Consider the following 14901-nt stretch of genomic DNA (forward strand, 5'->3'; position numbering starts at 1 on the left):
GTACAATGAGTTGAACACATTCCTTCTTGCTGCAGGGTTCACTGCTTCCTGTTGTGACACCTCCCTGTTTATTTGCACGACTACTTCCGGCACTCTATATCTTCTTGTCTATGTCGATGATATCATCCTCACGGGTTCCAGTAATGTTCTTATCCAACAGTTTATTACTAGTCTCTCTGATCGGTTCTCGTTGAAAGATTTGGGTCCTTTGCACTTCTTCCTCGGTGTTGAAGCTTCTCGTACATCATCTGGCCTTCATCTATCTCAACGAAAATATATTCAGGATTTGCTTGTCAAAACTAAAATGGATGAGGCAAAACCTATTAGCACTCCAATGTCATCTACTGAGACTCTTCTCCTAAATGATGCTTCTCCTGCTTGTGATGCTACTGAATATAGGCAGGTTCTCAGCTCACATCAATACTTGTCTCTCACCAGACCTGATGTTTCATTTGTTGTTAACAGACTATCCCAATATATGCATCAGCCATCTACTGCTCATTGGGCTGCTGTGAAACAGGTTCTTCGTTATCTAAAAGGTATTGTGGACTATGGCATGTTTCTTCGTTCACACTCCTCCCTTGCTCTCCATGCCTTTGCTGATGCTGATTATGCTGGCAATAAAGATAATTATTCCTCCACTTCCGCCTATGTTATCTTTCTTGGACCTAATCCTGTCAGTTGGAGTTCCAAGAAGCAATCAACGATTGCCAGGTCGACTACAGAAGCGGAATATCGTGCCATTGCATCTACTACTGCTGAGGTTAACTGGATCACTCATCTTCTTCAGGAACTTGGAATTGAGCTGCCTGTTGTTCCCACGGTCTATTGTGATAATGTAGGAGCCACATATGTATGTGCGAATCCTGGGTTTCATTCTTGTCTGAAACATATCGCAATCGATTTTCACTTCGTTTGAGATCAAATTACCAAAAACCATCTTTGGGTTTCGCATGTTCATACTGCTGATCAGTTAACAGACTCGCTCACGAAACCTTTGGCCCGAACGTTGTTTCAATCTCATCGTTCCAAGCTTAGCATTCTTCCAAATGTCTTGCGCTTGCGGGGGCATGATAGAACGTAATTGTAGGCTATATATTAGCCCCACCTTCTTTTACTTAGTCAGTTGTAAATCATGTATACTCGGTACTGTCATGTGCTGTTAGTGTCCTATTTTGTCTCCCTACTTGTAGGACACTACAACTACTTATTTGTATATTATTACTTGAGATTGAAATGTAAAGCAATGCGTTTGATAATCTTTAACTCCAACGTATCTTAAGACCATTATGGCTGCTCAAAAACGAATGATATTTCCCCTTATCTTTCAAAAACACTAGAACTTCTATCAGAAGCACGAAGAACACTTTCTTCTTTTTGAAACGATTTTTAGAGGTCATTATTTTTCTCTATCTTTCTCCCACGTTCTAGAGCTCTATTTATAGAGCTTTCTAGTCCTTATGGGAAAAACCACCAATTGATTAGACCATCCATATCTATAAGTGCTTTGATCTTATGGTCCATATGATTAATCTCAATCTGACCATTAGATTTGTAGCCATTTTTATTTGATTGTTAAGACTATTAATAGCTTTTGATAGCGGCACGATATGACCATTTGAATCATCTAAAGGTGTGACCTGATAGTTCAAATTTGTAACCTCCTGATATGATGGTACAAATTTGTAACCGTTTCCACATAAGGATATATTTATCCGACTTTGAAATCAACAAGCCTTCGAAATTCGTCGAAGTTTTTAAAGTGTGATTGTAGGAAATATATAATAATAATAAACTCACATAACTTTAATAAACACGTTAATGAAACTCAAATTAATATATGGAGTCGATGCGTACCTTCTTGTCGACCCGATTCGCTAATCAAACAAAAATTAATAAATAATTTAAATAATATCTCTATCAGGCACAAGGCATGTACTCTGTGTCTTTGAATGAGATTCACCTCTTATAATGCACTGAATGTTGGTGATCCTTTTCCAATATACAATAAATCTTTACGCTTGATTACATGGGCCAAAGAACTTTATAGAACCTTTTTTGATTGCTCAAACTAAATCGAAATGAGGATATTTAACCAAAAAAATGGATGTATGGTTATAAAAAAAACTTACAGTGCTTCGGGAATGGCGAAGAAAGTCGTTGGGCTCAAAGGCAATCAAGCATGCTAAGTAAGAGTTAGTGAGTAAGTTAGTGTCTACACAAGGTTATGGTTGTTGGGAGTCTCCAGGGAAGGAAATAGGAGCGGGCGACGCTTCTCCCTCACCCTTGCATGGAATTTCGACACAAAAACAACACGTCCCTAACCCCTTCTCCCTTGGCATCTTTTGCAGCTTGCGAAAAACATCAAAAACATAAAAGGGTAGCAAGAAACCTTTTGTTTGTTTGCCTTGTTCACGTTGAGGCATGTTTGATCGCATGCTCTACAAGAAGCTTGCCTAGGGGTGAACTGCCATGCAAATGTCAAATAGAATGTTGTACTAAAAACATTTTGAAAAAGGTCTATAGGAAGGAGCTCTTAACAGAACCTTGCCAAAAGTTGAGGAGCCCTTACCCAATGGTAAGGAGTCCTTACCTGAGGGTGAGGAGGAGGATCCCATCGTCCATACTATGGAAGAAAATTCAAGTGTATGGTTGTAAAAAAACTTCCAACGAAACGGGGATGGTAAAGAAGGTAGTTATGCTTAGAGCCTGTCAAGCAGGCTGAGTAAGAATTAGCGAGAAAGACTGTGTCTCTACGTTTCTATAGTCATTGGGAGTCTCCAGAGAAGGAAATGGGAGGGCGGGGGACGCTTCTCCTAACAAAAATAAATATAAATATAATGATAGTGGTAAAAATAATTAGAGATTGAATTAGAAATAGACTCAAATTGTAAAGTTATAATCATCTATTGTCTCTGTTGTAACTCTAAAAATAGTGTTTACGGCAATATTATTCTACATGGTATCAAAGTTCCTGATCGATTAATCAGAACTAGTCTGTCATCGCTGGAAATCCTTATCGGAAGCAACCTATAGTCGTCGCCCATACCTGGTTCTTTTATCTTCCTCTTCTCCGTCTCTCCAAAAAACTTTTTGTCATCGCCTTACAATCTCTCCGGCGATACTCTAAAAAAAAAAAAAAAACTGCCGCTGACGACAGTCCAATGTCGCTTCGCCCGACGTCCTCATCGTCATCGCCCCGCTGCCGCCACTGTTCTTCCACCGGATGATGCAATTCCGTCCGCCCGAACCGCCTACAGTGCCACTGCTCTTCCTTCGGACGATGCGTTTCCGTCCACCCCAGCCGCCTTCGGTGTCTTCGCTGTTGTCTCCAAACCACTTCCGAGAACATACTTCCTCTTTTTAAAGATCAAGATTGGATTCTCCTCTCGGAGTTCCATCTTGTGGGGCTATGGTAGAAATAAAGATAAAGATAAAGATAATGATAAAGATAATTAGTGATTGAGTTAGAGACAAACTCAAATTGTAGAGTTGTAATTATCTATTATCTCTGTTATAACTCTAGAAATAATATACACCTGATCAATAATAATTATGATAATATTATTCTATATTCCTTTATTCTATATCTCCCTCACCTTTTTGCATCGGAGTCTTTTGCAACTTGGACATTGTCTATACCATTATTTTGCTGCTATGTACCTTTTATAAGTGATGAAAAATTATGTTGTTAAAAGTCCAAAAAATCTTAATTAAACTCTACCGATGGTGATTAGATTCGTCATTATAAGTTCACTGCCAAGCTCTTTGAAGATGAAACTCGATGTTTGTTGTTGAAAACTTGTTTCATTGTTAGAAAATATTAACAACGAGGTTTTTATTAAAAAGACACTGTGAACAAGGAACTGTTTCACTTATTTGATATCGGGGATTTAAATAAAATAGTTTCATGAGTAGAAAGGGTGATAAAATTGCAGCACTTTCAAACAATCCTTTCGTTCCTTTTTCAGAAATGAGCTGGGTGTACAAACTCAAACCAGAGTTCATTCGACGAAACACATGGGCTTGTCAAATCAAGATAACTGGAAATTGAATAGCTTGTCGAGCTCCCATATCCAGACTCTCTTCATGTAAACCTTACTTGATCCAGGAGCATTTTATCCCGCCGTACAGCTTTATCTTTAATGGTGTGTTGCCCACATGAAGAAGCTCTGTAGGGAAGTGGAAAGCGAATGGATTGCCATCATTTAATTCTCAATCTCGCGCCTCTCTGCATCTTGGAAAGCCACCCCCCTTTCTCGTCACCTCACCCACCGGATCTATACCCCCTTTTCACCAGTGATAATAAAACCTGCTTCGCCGTTGCCAAATCTTCTTTACTGTGACTGCTCTGTAAATTTCTTCTAACTAAATGGGCATGGCATCACGGCAACATGAGTTTGGACGGAGTAATTCAGAGAGCTATCAGAGGAGGCGGAGAAGAAAGAATCAGTTTGAGACCTCCCATGTGACATGTAAATCGATGCTTGTCAATTCTCGTCGAATTGAACTGGAGGGATGGTTCATGTGCCAACGGACATTCCATGTGAATACATGAGGCAGTGCATTGAAAAGGGCTCGCTCCTTCGTTCCAAAACTTTTCGACTATAATGAATAAATTTAGAGATAAAAAGTAAAAAAAAAAACTATCGACTCATGGAAACAGATTTATGATTGTAAAGACAAAATGGGGTAGCCCGTAGCCTGCCGACTGGTTTTATTTCTTGCTGCGTTCGTCCGATTTGTTATGATCTGTAAAGAGTGACAGAAACGGCCAAGCTCAGTTTAAGGCACGGAGTCTTCACGAAGATTTGGTTAACAATAGAAGGCATATCGATTGAAGTCGGAGGGACGTGGATGAGTCGTCCCTTTTGATCTATTTCACAGAGGCACGTTGTCATGGATCGTCACCATTTTTGTCAATATACGGAGTGGCGAAGAAGACTTGAAGACCACCCTAAAACGAGAAATCAGAGTCAAATCAAACTTGGCCTTTCACTACACCTAGTTCAGTTTTGGCAACATTATGATCTGCTTCCGAAAGCAACGTAACGTATAACCGCGGTTTGGACTGGAAAAAGGTTGACGCCGGAGTAGCAGAAAGCATAAAAAAGAGCTGGATCGAATTACGGAATACGATTTTGAAGAGAGGAAGGGGAAAACGTAGAAGGATCTGGGCTTGTAGAAAAAGGGTCCCGCAGCTTATCGAATTCGTGAAACTGTAAATCCTCTGCAGACAAACTAGCAGATGCTCTGACATTTGACATCTGCTCCGAGAAGAAACAATTTTGTTTTTACATTTATGAAACTACACTTACACCCTTTTCTACGGAATTTAGTTTTTCTAACAGTTTATGGTAGTACCCGCGTAAAAGAAAAGAGAGGGAGAGAAAACTGGAAAGAGATGGGAAAGAGCCAATGCCATGATTTCCGACCGGTACTCAGTAAGGCACATGCAGATGAAGGAGAGGCACCCTCACTATTTTAAGGCATGGGACCCCTACTGCTTCTGCTGCAGATGCTTCCAAACACACAAGTGTCTGTTAGGTTGGCTGGATTTTCACAATCCTCCACAGCCCACCCCGACTCCTCGTGGCCTGTCTCTCCTCTCTCCAACAACATTAGCCATTAGCGCTTATGAGTTCTCCGTCCATCGTCCCTCCTATAATCCTCTGTAAATAAAATCCATGGCATCGTCGCAAGCTCTAAATTAAGAAAACCACTTCTGCAGCATGGAATAAAAGCAATATTGCTTATTGCTTACTGTCCTCAGAGAATATTAGATCGCGTAAACGGTTAGTCAAACAGCATGATTGACGGCTTATTAACAAAAAGAAGAAGACGCTTCCCTCGTGGAGTGTCCCCGTCTTCCTGGTAACGCCTCCCTCGGGTGTTTTCTCGTTTCAGCTTGTATTTATATTATCTAGGCCCAGGGTTTTTAATGCCTGCCTTACCCAACAAATGAGGTTTTCATCTTCGTCAGTCCTGTTTACTGAGGCCCTGGCCTGGTTAATTTCACTAACTGACAGGGCATTTTTCACCCATTATATGTAAAAGTCATGAAATAAACATCAAAATTAATTGAGCGGAAACATGAGGTTTACTGTTTACAGGCAACAGCTCCGATGAGAAGAGAGGACGCGTGTGAGGTGCAGAGGTAATGCGGTATCTGGGCAACGTGAGACATTAAAATGCACATGGTTTGCTTAGGATAAATCTCCCCCCATGATCTGGTGATTTAATATATCCTCTTTTCGGTTCGCTAATGGCTTAAACAATACATATTTCCGGTCTTTTCCATCAGAATCTTTAGAGTTAGGGTGGTCCTTGTTTACTCCGGCCACGTGATTAGGGGATGCCTTAACGTCTCAGCTTCGGTTAATCGGAAATTTTGAAGTATATTGTCAAAAAGGCCCTCCATCCCTGTCCTGTTCGGGTGGTTCGGATCTAACGGAGAAGCCGGGAGCTTTGCAGCTTCCGGCGGAAAATTTTGTGATTTTTGGCAGTTTTGGAGGGGATAGTCATAAAGATCAAAACTGAAAACTGTTCACTGTTCAGTTCATTTTCACTGAAGTGGTGCTTTCACTTTCAACCCGGAGAGAATCAGAGAAATGTCCCGTTTAAAATTCTGGTTTTGATTGACATGGTCTTTTATTTTGTTCTTGCGGGGCCACGTGGGTGGCGCAAGGAAGTGCAGGGCAGTCTTGCGATTATGCTGAAAGACCAGAGCTGTTCGACATTGGGAGTAGGATATAAACCCATGCCCACCCCAGATGGCTTCTCAAATCTCACACACTTCTGCAAGCTTTTTTTCTTTCTTTTAAAATTTTTTCTTCTCTTCACCATGGCAAAAACGACGATTGCTTGTGTTGCGGTGTTGCTGCTGTTATGCGGCGTCGGAGACGGCGTCTACGCCTTCGTGGATGGTATGCTCGATAAGTTTCCTGGATCACACTCCATAGTCTGTTAAACAGCTTTTCTTCTTAGTTGCTGTATGTGTCTGTCTGTTTTCTTAATTCTCTTTGCGCGTTTGAGGTTGTTTCAGTTCTCCGCTTCTCTTCCTCGACTCTACTGTAGACTGTAGACCTGGTACAGACCGCGGAATTCACCACGACCATTCGATTTCTTTGAGGACCTGGTGTCTTAATCTAGCCGAAATCGAAATAGGAACTCGGAGATACGTTTTGGGGAAGAGACCGAGCTATGAGCGCCCTAAATTTTACCACATTCACTTGCAGCTAAAGTCTGCGTGAATGGCCAGAAGCTGTGGCCAAATTATACTGCTTTCCTCCTCTTCACCCTGCTACAGAGATGTTGTAGACTGGTTAGTGGAAATTGTGCTACTGCTCGACACCTCGAGTCTTGAGAGTTATGGTCGATTTACTGTGAAATCTCAATTAGGAATTATCATTCTGGGGTTATATATATTTAAAATCCTGTAAGTTTTAATGTTTCAGGATGTAGCAATCAAGCATTGCGCTGCAGCTTGGTTGCCTAGTAAGTTCTTAGTTGTCAGCGATTTGGCTAAACAAACCAAAATGCAGTTGTGAGATCAAAATCTGAATTTAATAAGACTATGAAAACTTGAGGTTCTGATTGTTTTTTCATGATATGAAATATAGATTACAGAGGAAGAAATGAAAATGGTGTTAATTGTAGTTTTTCTTTTCTTTTCTGGGAAAATGGCAGGTTTATTGCCGAATGGAAACTTCGAATACGGGCCGAAGAAATCTCAGATGAATGGGACGGTGGTGCTTGATCCCCACGCGATCCCCAACTGGGAGCTCTCCGGCTTCGTCGAGTACATAGAGTCCGGTCACCAGCAAGGGGACATGTTGTTGGTGGTGCCGGAGGGCCATTATGCCATGAGGCTGGGCAACGAGGCCTCCATCAAGCAGAAGATCAACGTCACCGTGGGTTTAACCTACTGTATCACATTCAGCGCAGCCCGCACCTGCGCGCAGGAAGAGCGGCTCAACATCACCGCCTCCTTCGATTCGGGCGTCATTCCCATCCAAACCACGTACAGCAGCAGTGGGTGGGATTCCTACGGCTTCGCCTTCAAGGCCACCGTCCCTGTGGTGGAGGCCGTCATTCATAACCCGGGTAAGGAGGAAGATCCCGCCTGTGGACCCCTCATCGACTCCATCGCCTTGAAAGTGCTCTACCCCCCGCGGGCCTCCAAGGGTAAGGCGAATCCGAGCTCCCTTCTTTCTCTCACAAATTAACACCTAAAAAATAACTGATGGGTTGTCCAATACTGACAGTGAACGTGTTGAAGAACGGCGGCTTCGAGGAAGGACCATACGTGTTTCCCAACACATCTTGGGGAGTGATGATCCCACCCAACATCGAGGACGATAACTCCCCGCTGCCCGCCTGGACAGTGGAATCCCTCAAAGCCGTCAAGTACATCGATTCCTCACACTTCACCGTGCCACAGGAGAAGCGAGCAGTGGAGCTGGTAGCCGGCAGGGAGAGCGCAATTGCCCAGGTGGCTCGCACCATCATTGGAAGGACATACCGGCTGACATTCGCGGTGGGGGACGCCAGCAACTCCTGCGAGGGTTCGATGGTGGTGGAGGCTTTCGCCGGGAAGGACACCGTGAAGGTGCCGTACGAGTCCAAGGGCAAGGGTGGGTTCAAACGTGCAGCCCTTACTTTCGTCGCCACCGCCAACCGTACAAGGATTGTGTTTTTCAGCACTTTCTACCACACCAGAAGCGATGACTTCAGCTCTCTGTGTGGACCTGTCATCGACGACGTGAAGCTGCTGAGCGTTCGTAAGCCGTAGAAAGCTAGAATTAAGGGGAGAATCACAGCGCCGTGAAGCTTCTGGTGCTGTCTTCCTTTTCCATTTTCTCTCTCTTTTTTGTCGCCTCCGAGTATATATTCCCGGTGAAGCCTGGCCCGCCTGGGTTTGAGGTTTCAGCATCGTCGTCTCTACCACCATCATATGATCAGTTGATGTAAAAGGTAATTCTAGTGTGATTCTTACTAAGTTTATGCGAGTCTGGCTTGAAGAATGAGGATATTGAAGAAAACGTCTTATTGATGGAGCTGTATGATTATCCCTTTACAAAACTTTCCCAACTGTAATTGTAAAGATAATATAATTATAAAAAATATCATAATAATGAAATTCAAAAATTAAATGATAAAAAAAATGAAATGATCATAATTAAGTAATTAAATAATTATTATCATAATTATGTTATCGTTGTATTATAATTATATCATTATTAGTATTTTATATCTAATTAGAAGCTCTATCATAAAACTTGAACTCACTCTTGAGCAAGCTAATTTTTTTTAAATGAGTTCAAACTTGAACTCAAACTCAAAAAATTTAAATGAATTCAAGATTGAGCTCGAGTTGGGTTTAGGGTTTAGGGTTTAAATAGACATAATGGAAAGAATAATCTTCTCTATTAGTAGTGTTTTTCCATTGGCAAGAAACAACATATGATGTTAAGAGACCCCAAATAGGTGAAAATCCGGTCTATTTATATAATTAAATCTTGAGCTAAGTTGTTATAGTTAACGAACTGTATTCTAATTTTGTACTTAGCTGAAGCTCTCGAAAAAATTGACCTAAGTTGAGTTTTTTTTTTTTTTGTCAAACTTGAGTAATTTGTGAGTTGGTTTGGCTCAATGTCACCCCTAATGGGGTATTTAGTAATAAGATATAAGGTTCAACTATGAGGACAAGAGGTTCAAGTCATTTATATGTAATCGGGGAGAATTGATTCAGACCTATTTGGCGAATCAACCAATTGAATCGCATGACGCGCGTTGCTCCTTCCCCCTCCCAACCCCGTTGGCCTTCCTCCCTCTCAACCTCCATTACAGAGCACAGGAAGCCGAGCCTCTATCGCAGAGCCTCTCGCCCTCCCAACTTCTCTTCTCTCTCGGCCTTCCTCCCTCTTAGCTTCCCTCTCCTCTCCTTCCCTCTCGACCTTTGTCGCAGAGCACGGGAGGTCAAACCTCTGTCGCAGAACCTCTTAGCGTACCGTCGGAGAGCCACCTCTATCGCCGTTGCCCACTAGCCCGCCATTGAGGAAGATAACACGTACCATGAGGAAGACGATGGTTTGTTCCTAACTTAGGAAAAATTAAACCATCGTCATAAAAATAATAATTTATAATGTTTATTTGTAAAATAATTATTTTTATTTATGTAATATATTTATATTATAATTACTATATTAAACTAGATATTTAATAGTCATAATTAAAATATTATTAAAATAAATATTTGATAAATTATTTTGGTTTGATTATCCCATTGCTATTTATGTTTTTGATAAATATCTATATATATATATATTTATTATATTAATTTTTTCTGATAGTATAAAATTAGTGTTTTTTAATATAAACATATCTTATGTTATTAAAAAATAATTTATTTACTTATTATATTCGCTTATGTTATTTTTTATTTTTATTTATTTATTTTTAATAATTTATTATAGTTATACGTAATTATTGTATTAATTTATAATAAAGTATAATAATTAATTAATATAATATAATTTTTTATTAATTAAGATATTAATATATTATAATACTACAAGTTAAATCACTTATAAGTATGGTAACCATATTTATTTTAGTTAATTATCTATTGAGATATATGTTCTATTTAAAAATATTATAAAAGTTAATAATTTTCTTGTTTATATAACTTATCAGGGGCATTAATACTGAAGTTGAATCAATCATTTGAAGTTCAATTCAGTTCTTCGCTACAAAAAAGTTTATCGTGAACTAATGGCGTCGGCCGATGCAGCGGAGATACTGGCATCTCATCGAGATTCCGGAACCTTCCTTTTCTCACTGGATTTGGAATTTGAAACGAAAAATTCCGAATCTGGACAGGACAGCACGCCAATTATGCTTGCCTCATGGGTTAACTTTTGGCATCTTAAGGGTATATTGGTACGTTCCTTGTCGTTTTTCCCCGACAGCCCATGGAGCGGGAGACCACGATCCATCCGACGCTTCGCAACGCACAACGCAACCTATGTTCCATCCGACGGCTCATAGAGTCGCGTCCGCTTAAAGCCACAGCAGGGAACCTTAGGTCTCCCTTTCTCCTCTTTCTCGCTAGCTATAAAGACCTAAACCCTCTTCTTCAAAAACCTAACACCCGCACACACAAGAGAAATAAGGATCGGCCCTCTGCTTTGACTGAATTTTGTGTTTTTCTATACATGGTGCGTTCCTTTTCTTCTTCTTTTGTTTCGTTTTTTCCTATGCTTGTCTTTTGTTTTCTCTGTTGGTTTTACTCGCCGTCGAAATCTGTTTTTTGAATTATGGAACTCACGGTCGCATGATTAAAATATGTCTATTTTCTTATCCAGTATTTGGAATCGTTTGCTTTTTTTGCTTAGTTATGTTGATTATCTGCTGAAATTTTCCTTTTTTTTTTCTTTTTTTGAAGTCATTGTAAATTCTGAAGAACATTGATTAATTAGTTTTTTTTTTTAATTGCCTCGTAGGCATTGCCGAACCAGCATCAGGTTGATTACCCGAGCTTCAAGCTCGTGATTGTTGGTGACGGAGGAACAGGTAACTTTAATCTATTTCTTTTCTACATCCGTTGAAGTTGTTCTCTCTTGGACTTAGGTTTCGTGTCTTTATTTGAACGATTTTTGTGAAGATTCTTTTACTTTTTACCCTCTGATCAAGAACAAGAATAAATAACTCCTTTTAGATCTACACAATCTTTATGCTCATTGATGAAAACCTATAAATACTGTGCCCTCCAGCATCTAGATTCATTGGCCCTGGGAGTCGTCTGAATTGGTCTTTGTATTTTGTCATCTGTATTTATGTCCATTTATGCCCTGTTAAATGACACTTTTCCGATCTTCTACCAAAATGACTACTAAGCCAAATGAGATTTTTAATGCAGGAAAAACCACCTTTGTAAAGAGGCATCTCACTGGAGAGTTTGAGAAGAAATATGAACGTAAGTTTTATGATCTTGCCGTCTATTGGTCACAACCTTGTAGTCTTCTTTGTGTGGATTAGTGACATTGTTTTGGCAAATGTGGTGTAGCTACCATTGGAGTGGAGGTTCATCCTCTAGACTTCTTCACGAATTGTGGTAAGATCAGGTTTTACTGCTGGGATACAGCTGGGCAGGAGAAGTTTGGAGGCCTCAGAGACGGATACTAGTAAGTGATGGTCACATTGAGCAGCTTGATGAAATTTGGGCTTCTGTTTCAGTGAATTATTTGGTTTAATTTGTTTTTTTGGGTAGAATAAGTTGAGATATATATATGCACTATATATGTGTATGTATGCTGATTTTTTATTGGGCCTTTGGGCTCAATGGATGTGGGTATCTAGCCTCTTGGAATCAAATTTTGCTCGAGTTAGGGTTGGTGGTGTCTGTTATTGAGAATTTTGGATATTGAATAAATATCTTAGATTTGTTAACCTTGTTATTTTTAAACTTTTGGAGATTCAGCTTTTGATTATTTTTATTTGGGTCTAATTTTTTATAGTGATGTGCATTCTACTTCAAGCTCTGCCAGCAGTGCTTTAGGTGACTCTTTTTACAGTTTGACTATCTGATAGTTTTAGTTCGAGTTTGATTTAAGAAAAACTCAATTGCTAGTTTTCTGATTTTCTGTCAGTAAATTTTTAGTACAGTTAAAATGCTAAAACATGAATTTTAGAAAACAGATTTAAGTGATCATGGATAAAAAAAATTGTTGAAACAATATTTTTTTTTACTGCTGATGTAAGGCAGATAAATAATCAAAGTGGCCCTTCTAGTGGAAGTAAAGGGGTTGTGTTCGTCTCCCCTTTGGTAACTTAACTGTTACTTGTTTATATACGTTATATGTCAACATTCTTACAGGATTTTGGATATGGGTAAGGTACTGGTGTCTAAGTGGTTAAACATTGCAGTTTTAAGTTCATATTGGGGAGCAATCCATTTTAAGGGTTGGTTATGTCTATCCCTTCCCATTATGAAGGGATCTATGAGTTTCTAATAAATTTCTGTTTTACGTGGGGATGTTCTTTCTGTTGAAAGATAAATATAAGGTCGATTACCAAAATCTATGAGTTGCAATTTTCAGATCATTATCTCGAAGGTAATGATCCAATTTTTTTTTTCTTCTTCTGAACTTTATGTGGGCCTTTTTGTTGTTTGCTTCTTCCTGTAAAAAATCTATAGTGCTTGCCTTCTTAAATGTTTTAACCTAATAATTCTTGCTTTGCAGTATTCATGGGCAGTGTGCTATTATAATGTTCGATGTCACTGCTCGATTGACATACAAAAATGTTCCAACATGGCATAGGGATCTGTGCAGGTATGTCTAGAAGGGAGAATTGAAAGACGGTGTTTTTTATTTAATGTTACAAATGTCTTGCTAATGGGAATTGGCTTGCTGTTTGGTGTTAATCTCAGAGTGTGTGAGAACATTCCGATTGTTCTATGTGGTAACAAGGTTGATGTCAAGAACAGACAAGTGAAAGCAAAGCAGGTTACTTTCCACAGGAAGAAAAATCTCCAGTACTATGAGATCTCTGCTAAGAGCAATTACAATTTTGAGAAACCTTTTCTTTATCTTGCCAGGAAGCTTGCAGGGTATGCTAGTTTTAATATCTAAACGTTATACTGGAGCTTTCATCTGCAATCGTTTTTTCATTGTGTGTTGCACGTTTTTTATGTTTATTGAGAATTGAGTCTTAAACTTTGTAGGGATCCAAACCTTCACTTTGTGGAGTCACCGGCTCTTGCACCTCCTGAAGTGCATATTGACATGGCTGCGCAGGCAATGTGAGTATCCCCCCTGACCTTTTCCCGGTTTTAGGAGTGGAACTCGGTTGTATCTTAGGTTTGATCTCATAGTAATACAATTTCCTTTATTTTTTATGGCAGCCATGAGGCAGAACTTGCTCAAGCGGCTGCTCAGCCCCTTCCCGATGACGATGATGATTTGATCGAGTAATAGTGGAAGGTGGAGGATCTATTGGCGAGTTGGATTTTTTTTCTTTTCTCTTTAAAACTATCTCTCATTATGTTATTACCAAATTTTCAGTCTATATAGTGAAAGAGTTTGTAGTAAAACGTGGCATCACCCAATTTGGCTTTTATGAGATGCGCTCCTCTTTATGGACTAGGATGAATGAAATATTTTCTGAATGTTTTATAAACCTCGTGGAATTTATTCGGGACGCTTTTTGTTTGTGTCTGCAAAGAGCACTCTGGAAGACAAAACGATTCGCGGAACCTTAAAACTAAATACATATATCATGGCGAGTCTCCGTCAACAAACTTAAATTAGATAGGGTGTAGCAAGTATTTGTGGTCTGCCGTTGATGATGGTCATGAGTCGTCTAATAATTTAAAGGGTTCCAAGTAAAAGAGATCGAAGAAATGCGCTGGTTGACTAGTGACATGGAAGCTGCAGGTATATAATAAAATCTCTGTAGCAATATTATCATTAGCTTTTGCTCCTCTTGACCTCAGCGAAGTTAATAAAAGTTGTAAATAATGTCGAGCAGGATCTTGATTTATTTATACTCTTAATGAAGTGTTTAGGTTCGTAAGTTGAATTTACAAGACTGGATCGATTTCTGACTCAACATGGACACCTCAGGGACAATGAAAGTCACTTAGTCACCACTTGCTAGTTCTTGGTCAAGCCTGAGGGTCAATACATTTAAGGACTTGGTGAGTAGAATGTCATTAGGCATTGGGGTTCACATCTACTCTAATCTGGAAACTGATGGGCTCCCTAAAGTTGTGTATTCTTTTAAATTTTGTTGGAAGATAGGCCCAAACCCATAGGATAAAAGAAGACCCACTTATCTAAGAGTGTTGGAAGATGAGCAAAACCTATAAGATATGGATCTATAAAAGATGGGTTC

General features: G+C 39.7%; 2 protein-coding genes across 2 annotated transcripts; both read left to right on the forward strand.

Annotated features, from left to right (window-relative positions):
- The first annotated feature begins 6799 nt into the window (after positions 1-6799).
- On the forward strand, positions 6800-9078 carry LOC137945867 (BIIDXI-like protein At5g11420). Its single transcript, XM_068791936.1, has 3 exons — positions 6800-6926; positions 7690-8187; positions 8268-9078. Exons 1-3 carry the CDS (start codon positions 6845-6847, stop codon positions 8792-8794), a joined length of 1107 nt encoding a protein of 368 aa, XP_068648037.1. The 5' UTR covers positions 6800-6844; the 3' UTR covers positions 8795-9078.
- Positions 9079-11112: 2034 nt separating this feature from the next.
- On the forward strand, positions 11113-14150 carry LOC137945826 (GTP-binding nuclear protein Ran1A-like). Its single transcript, XM_068791872.1, has 8 exons — positions 11113-11222; positions 11508-11577; positions 11924-11980; positions 12071-12188; positions 13248-13337; positions 13436-13615; positions 13730-13807; positions 13910-14150. Exons 1-8 carry the CDS (start codon positions 11220-11222, stop codon positions 13977-13979), a joined length of 666 nt encoding a protein of 221 aa, XP_068647973.1. The 5' UTR covers positions 11113-11219; the 3' UTR covers positions 13980-14150.
- The last annotated feature ends 751 nt before the right edge of the window (positions 14151-14901 follow it).

This window comes from Aristolochia californica, unplaced genomic scaffold (genome assembly GCF_029961685.1).
Source record: "Aristolochia californica isolate CCGP_79_NKW_82.1479 unplaced genomic scaffold, dmAriCali1.0.hap1 SCAF_12, whole genome shotgun sequence".
Lineage (NCBI taxonomy): Eukaryota > Viridiplantae > Streptophyta > Magnoliopsida > Piperales > Aristolochiaceae > Aristolochia > Aristolochia californica.

Excerpts from the sequence above, each read along its gene's own strand:
- LOC137945826 (XM_068791872.1), top strand. Across the intron at positions 12,189-13,247 it reads GGCCTCAGAGACGGATACTA|TATTCATGGGCAGTGTGCTA; the intron begins GTAAGTGATGGT and ends CTTGCTTTGCAG. Across the intron at positions 13,616-13,729 it reads CTTGCCAGGAAGCTTGCAGG|GGATCCAAACCTTCACTTTG; the intron begins GTATGCTAGTTT and ends TAAACTTTGTAG.
- LOC137945867 (XM_068791936.1), top strand. The coding sequence starts at position 6,845 with ATGGCAAAAACGACGATTGCTTGTGTTGCGGTGTTGCTGCTGTTATGC. Across the intron at positions 6,927-7,689 it reads CGTCTACGCCTTCGTGGATG|GTTTATTGCCGAATGGAAAC; the intron begins GTATGCTCGATA and ends GGAAAATGGCAG. Across the intron at positions 8,188-8,267 it reads CCCCCCGCGGGCCTCCAAGG|TGAACGTGTTGAAGAACGGC; the intron begins GTAAGGCGAATC and ends CAATACTGACAG.